Raw genomic sequence first — 6,087 nt, forward strand, 5'->3', positions numbered from 1 at the left:
AGAAAATGCAAGACAGGGAGAAATATTATACTTACCTTAGAGTGTGACTGAACATAATTCCATCTCCACTAGTAATAAAATACTGGCAAGGAGGAGCTTCTAAAAAGATCTTTAGAGCAGCTTCAGATAAGGATTTTAGCGAGTAAATGATAAATAGAAACCGAATGAAAGAACAAATTTCTTAATTGAAAGATTGAACGATAAATACCAAAACAGAAATTGGAAAACCAAATAAAAGTGACAAATTTGAAATAAGAAGTCGTGATTAATCAAAATTTAAGCCCAAAGACAATCACTGTACGAATTTTATTGGATATATGAAGTTTGTTAAAAAGTCAGTTAAGCTAACTATGGTTTATTAGTGTTAATCATAGTTAGTTGGTTGTTATATCAGTTAGAGAGGTTGTTTAAATACCAACATCTCGTATAATTGTAAACTTAACTTCTTTGATGAATAATAAGATTCACAGTTACAAATCAATCAATATAGTTCTATAATCTTTCTATTACACATTCATACGTATACATACAATTCTTCTATATCTTCATAGTTGATCTTCAAGCTTTCTTCAACTGTTTGTATACATCTTCATCTCCTAGCATGGGTTTCTTCATGGTATCAGTATAAATAGGTTCTTAATTCTGGGTATTTCTATCTGTTTCTTGCCTGATTATCACAAGAAATAGAGGTATTTCTAAATCGCTTCCGCACTTTTCATCATTCGTTCATATATTCTTCATTCTGTTCTTACTATTTAATCAATCAATCATGCCTGATCATGATACGTCTGAGAATTCATCATCTTTCGATTATTATGATGATCCCCTTTATCTTTCTACTTCTGACCAACCTTCAGCAACTTTATCGTCCTTTCTTTTTGAGCGTAATGATTTTTTGGGATGGAAGAGAGAAGTTCTTATGGCTTTAGCTGCCAAGAACAAGGATGATATGATTGATAGATCATGTTCATGTCCTCCTTCTACTGATAAGTGTCATAAACAATGGAAGAGATGTGATTTTATGGTCATGCGTTGGATTTCTAATTCTTTGGACAAGAATCTTATGGAGAACTTCAAGTTTGTTACATCGTCTAAAGAGTTATGGAATGAATTGATTGAAAGATTTGGACAATCTAATGCTTTAGAGGTTTATCAGCTGACTAAGGATTTGGGAGCAGTTTCTCAGGAAAATCTTTCTCTTGTTGAATATTACAGCAAGATGAAGAATCTTTGGGAGACACTTGATCCATTGCCTTCATGTTCTTGTGGAAAAATTTCACTTTGCTCCTGCACTCTGATGAAGAAGATGATAGATAGAGAGAATAATGCCAAGATTATTCAATTTCTGATAAATTTGAATAGTAATTATGATGGGGTCCGAACTCAGATTTTATCACTTGATCCTTTACCCTCCATCAATAAGGTGTTAGCACTGCTGCAGAAAATTGAACGACAAAAACAAATCACAGATACTGTTTCAGTTCTGACAGATGCTAATGCATATGCCAGCTACAAGCAATCTGAGTCCAAGAAGTCTGGTGATGCTGGTCCCTCGAATGTTAAACACTGTGATCATTGTAATAACAATGGACATACAAGGGCCACATGTTTTGGGTTGACTAAGTATCCACATTGCAACAAGACATGCCATAATCCAGCAAACTGCTTCCTGATCAGAGGTTTTCCTGGTGACAAGACTAAGGGCAAAGAGAAATTGTCATACAACAAGGATAATCCACCTAAGAGAGGAGCAAATACTGTAGATGTCATTTCTGAATCTCCTTTAGAGGATTCTTTTTCTGCTGCAGCTAAAAATACTGGAAGTGTTGTCCTTAATAGTACATCTGGTGCATTTAATGGTATTTCTTCTGATGTTCTGGATGGTCTTATTACTTCTATTATTGATCATGTCCTTAAAAGGATTTCTAAACAACAACAAGCTGGTTTGTCCTCTGCCAACTTTGCAGGTATGATGTATCCTTCTTCTTTTGCCTTAACTGCCGATAATTCTGGTTTTTTGTCTGATTGGATTGTGGACACTGGGGCATCTGATCATATGACTTATGATGTGACTCTTTTCTCTGACATACATGTATTTAAGAGACCCATCAGAGTAGGATTACTTGATGGTAGTATTAAATTTGTTTATAAAATGGGAACTGTATTGCTTACTGATAAGATAAAACTTTTTTATGTGTTTTACATTCCTGATTTTAAACAAAATTTGCTATCTGTCAGTAAGTTGCTTGATCATCATAACATGACTGTTATGTTTTCTTCTCATGATTGTGTATTTCAGGACCTTACAAATGATGTTATTGTGGCTAAGGGAAGAAGGATAGGTGATCTTTATAGGTTTCACAGAAAGTTAGATCATGCTCATCTCATAGATAATCTAGTTCATACTTTTAATAAGCTTGTAATGAATAAATTTTTATCCAAAGATAAGAACATTAGTTTTTTACATTCTACTGCTAATTCTGCTTCTGATTCTAAACTTGTAGATCTTTTTCATGCTCGATTGGGACATATGTCTGTTGAGAAGCTAAAATTTGTATCTGATTTTAGTCACGTAATAAAAGAATCATCTTTCCATTGTAAATCTTGTATTTTGGCTAAACATCATAGGTTACCTTTTCCTTCGAGCACACACAGAGCTTCTACTTGTTTTGAGTTAATTCATATGGATGTTTGAGGTCCTTATAGGACACCTTCTATGTCTGGTGCTAAGTACTTTTTAACCATTTTGGATGATTTTTCTAGAAACACATGGACAATCTTATTTCAGCATAAGAATCAATTTTATGGCTTGATCAAAGATTTTTTTTCTTATATCTTAAATCATTTTGCTGATCAAGTAAAGACCATTAGGTCTGATAATGGCACATAATTCTTACAATTATATTATGGAGCTTTATTTAAATAAAATGACATTTTACATCAAACTAGTGTAGTGGGCACACCCTAGCAAAATGGTAGGGTAGAGAGGAAGCATAGACATTTACTGGAGACAGCAAGGGCTCTTAAATTTCATGCTAATCTCCCTATTAAGTTCTGGGGTGACTGTCTATTAACAGCCACATACCTTATTAACTTGATGCCAACACCCCTGATTCAAAATAAAACTCCATATGAGTTATTGTTTAAGTCTGTGCCAGTGCATGATAATTTAAAAGTGTTTGGGTGCTTATGTTATGATACTATGCCCCTAACATTCACTGATAAGTTTGGGAGCAGGGCTAGGGAATGTATATTCATTGGTTATCCTCATAACCAAAAGGGGTACAGGTTATATGATTTGAAGTTGCATAAAATATTTGTTAGTAGAGATGTTACCTTTCAAGAATAGATATTTCCTTTTCAAAAAGATACTCCTTATGAAGATCTCAATATCACTTCAAGTGAACTTGTAAATCCTGCTACCACTACTCTTATCATACATCCTGAAGCTGTTGTTCATTCTGAGCACATTGAACAAGAAATCAGTGATCAGTCTGTTAGTGAATAGTCATCTATTCATGGCAATGTTGGGCAAAATACTGATTCTCAACAACCTGGGATTAGTACTAACATCAGAATATCCTCAAGACCTACTCAGCTGACTTCTAGACTGAAGGGGTTTCAATATAGTTTACCTGGACAACAATCAGTTGCAAATACTGTTCAAGCTTCTGCATTTGAGACAGGGGTTTTGAATGCATTATCAGATTTGCATCCAGAATTTATTAGTTCAATGTTCAATGTCATAAAAGAACATGAACCCTATACTTTTAAGAAAGCACATTAGGATCCCAGGTGGATTGAAGCCATATCTATGGAAATCAGTGCCTTGCAGGAAAATCAAACATGGGAGATTGTTCTTCTACCAAGTGGCCATAAGGCAATATGGTCAAAATGGGTGTATAAGATTAAGTATAAGCCTGATGGATCAGTAGAAAAGTTTAAAGCAAGGCTTGTAGCTAAAGGTTTTAATCAAGTCAAGGACAAATATTATAACCATACATTCTCACCTGTTGCAAAATTTACAATAGTGAGAACATTACTTGCCTTGGCTGCAACTAGAGAATGGCCATTATTTCAACTAGACATCAATAATGCCTTCCTACATGGCTTTCTGGATGAGGAGGTCTATATGAAGCCACCTGAGGGGTTTGATGTGGGAAAAGGCTTAGTTTACAAGCTCAAAAGATCTTTGTATGGACTGAAGCAGGCTTCTAGACAGTGGAACAAAGAATTAACAAGATTTCTACAAAATCTAGGCTATATCCAGTCTAGGCAGGATTACTCACTTTTCACAAAAACTAACACAAAGGATAATTCATTTACTGTTGCTCTAGTCTATGTAGATGATGTTTTGCTTACAAGAACTTCTATTTATGAGATTTAAAGGGTAAGAAGGAACTACATAATGCATATTCAATAAAGGATTTGGGTACACTTAGATATTTTCTTGGGTTAGAAATCTCAAGTAACTCTGATGGCTTGATGATAAATCAAAGAAAATATATTATGGATATCTTGAAAGATCTTTAAATGGAGAATTATTCATCTATAAAGTTCCCTATGCAACAAGGATTGAAACTTTCTGTTGACCAAGGAGAGATTCTGGATAATCCAGAACACTACAGAAGACTCATTGGAAGACTGTTATACCTCAACATGCCTAGGCCTGATTTATCTTTTACCATTCAACATTTGAGTCAGTTTGTTAGCCAGCCTAGAGTACCTCATATGCAGGCTGCTTTACATGTGGTTAAATATTTGAAAGGCACCATCAATGCGGGGCTATTTTACAAGAAGCAATCTGATTTACAGGTCGTTGCATTCAGTGATGCAGACTGGGGACAATGTGCTTTTTCTTGTAAGTACCTGAGTGGTTACAGTGTGTTCCTTGGCCAATCCTTAATGTCTTGGAAGACAACGAAGCAGGCTACGGTGAGTAAAAGCTCTGCTGAGTCCAAATACAGGAGCTTGTCCTACACCACTTCTGAATTGGTTTGGTTAGCAGCCTTATTAAAGGATTTAGGTGTGCAGGTCTCTGTTCCTATTAGTCTTTACTGTGACAACAAAGCAGCTCTACACATCTCAGATAATCCAGTCTTCCACGAAAGGACAAAGCATTTAAGCATAGACTGTCATTTCATTAGAGATAAACAAGAGCAAGGATTTCTGATGACCAAGCATATCAGAACAGGTCTTCAGCTTGCAGATATAATGACTAAACCCTTAGGGTCTGATCAGCACAAGTTTCTTTCCTCTAAGCTTGGCCTGATATTTCAAGACAGTCCAGCTTGAAGGGGGAATATTGGATATATGAAGTTTGTTAAAAAGTCAGTTAAGCTAACTATGGTTTATTAGTGTTAATCATAGTTAGTTGGTTGTTATATCAGTTATAGAGGTTGTTATAAATACCAACATCTCGTATCATTGTAAACTTAACTTCTTTGATGAATAATAAGATTCATAATTACAATTCAGTCAATATAGTTCTATAATCTTTCTATTACACATTCATACGTATACATACAATTCTTCTATATCTTCATATCTTCATAGTTGATCTTCAAGCTTTCTTCTATTGTTTGTATACATCTTCATCTCCTAGCTTGGGTTTCTTCAAATTTGTCGATAAATACCAATACAAAATTGAAAAACTAACATCACATAATCACACTAGACGTATTGCTGAGGTGAACAAGAAACATAACTAATATTTTGCTAACTACATTTTATATAGAATACTCTTTTACATAAAACACATAACTTTCCATCGTCTGATGCAAATTTTCAAGTAGTTTCACCATACATAAATTAGCCGAAAATCAACCCATACATTCCAGACCCCGACCCACTAACATCGTTAGCGACATCAAACTTGTCGTCTCCTGTCGACTACCGACCCAGTAATTAACCACCTATAAACACCACATCATTATTGTCGCTCTCCTTCATCACCACTAGTGGATTGAAATTTGGATGGGGAAAACATTTCCCGAGTCAAAATATTCCGACTAGCCATTTGTACAACTTTTTTTTTTCCGAATTTCCACCCCTTTTTTTATAGATCTATAACTAAAATCACAACTT

General features: G+C 34.9%; 1 protein-coding gene across 1 annotated transcript; it reads left to right on the forward strand.

The window, feature by feature from the left end:
* The first annotated feature begins 769 nt into the window (after nt 1-769).
* Nucleotides 770-3,787, forward strand: LOC141607628 (uncharacterized). The gene is made up of 2 exons (XM_074426977.1): nt 770-2,572; nt 3,509-3,787. Exons 1-2 carry the CDS (start codon nt 770-772, stop codon nt 3,785-3,787), a joined length of 2,082 nt encoding a protein of 693 aa, XP_074283078.1.
* Nucleotides 3,788-6,087: the final 2,300 nt, after the last annotated feature.

The sequence above is a fragment of the Silene latifolia genome, chromosome 10, assembly GCF_048544455.1.
Source record: "Silene latifolia isolate original U9 population chromosome 10, ASM4854445v1, whole genome shotgun sequence".
Lineage (NCBI taxonomy): Eukaryota > Viridiplantae > Streptophyta > Magnoliopsida > Caryophyllales > Caryophyllaceae > Silene > Silene latifolia.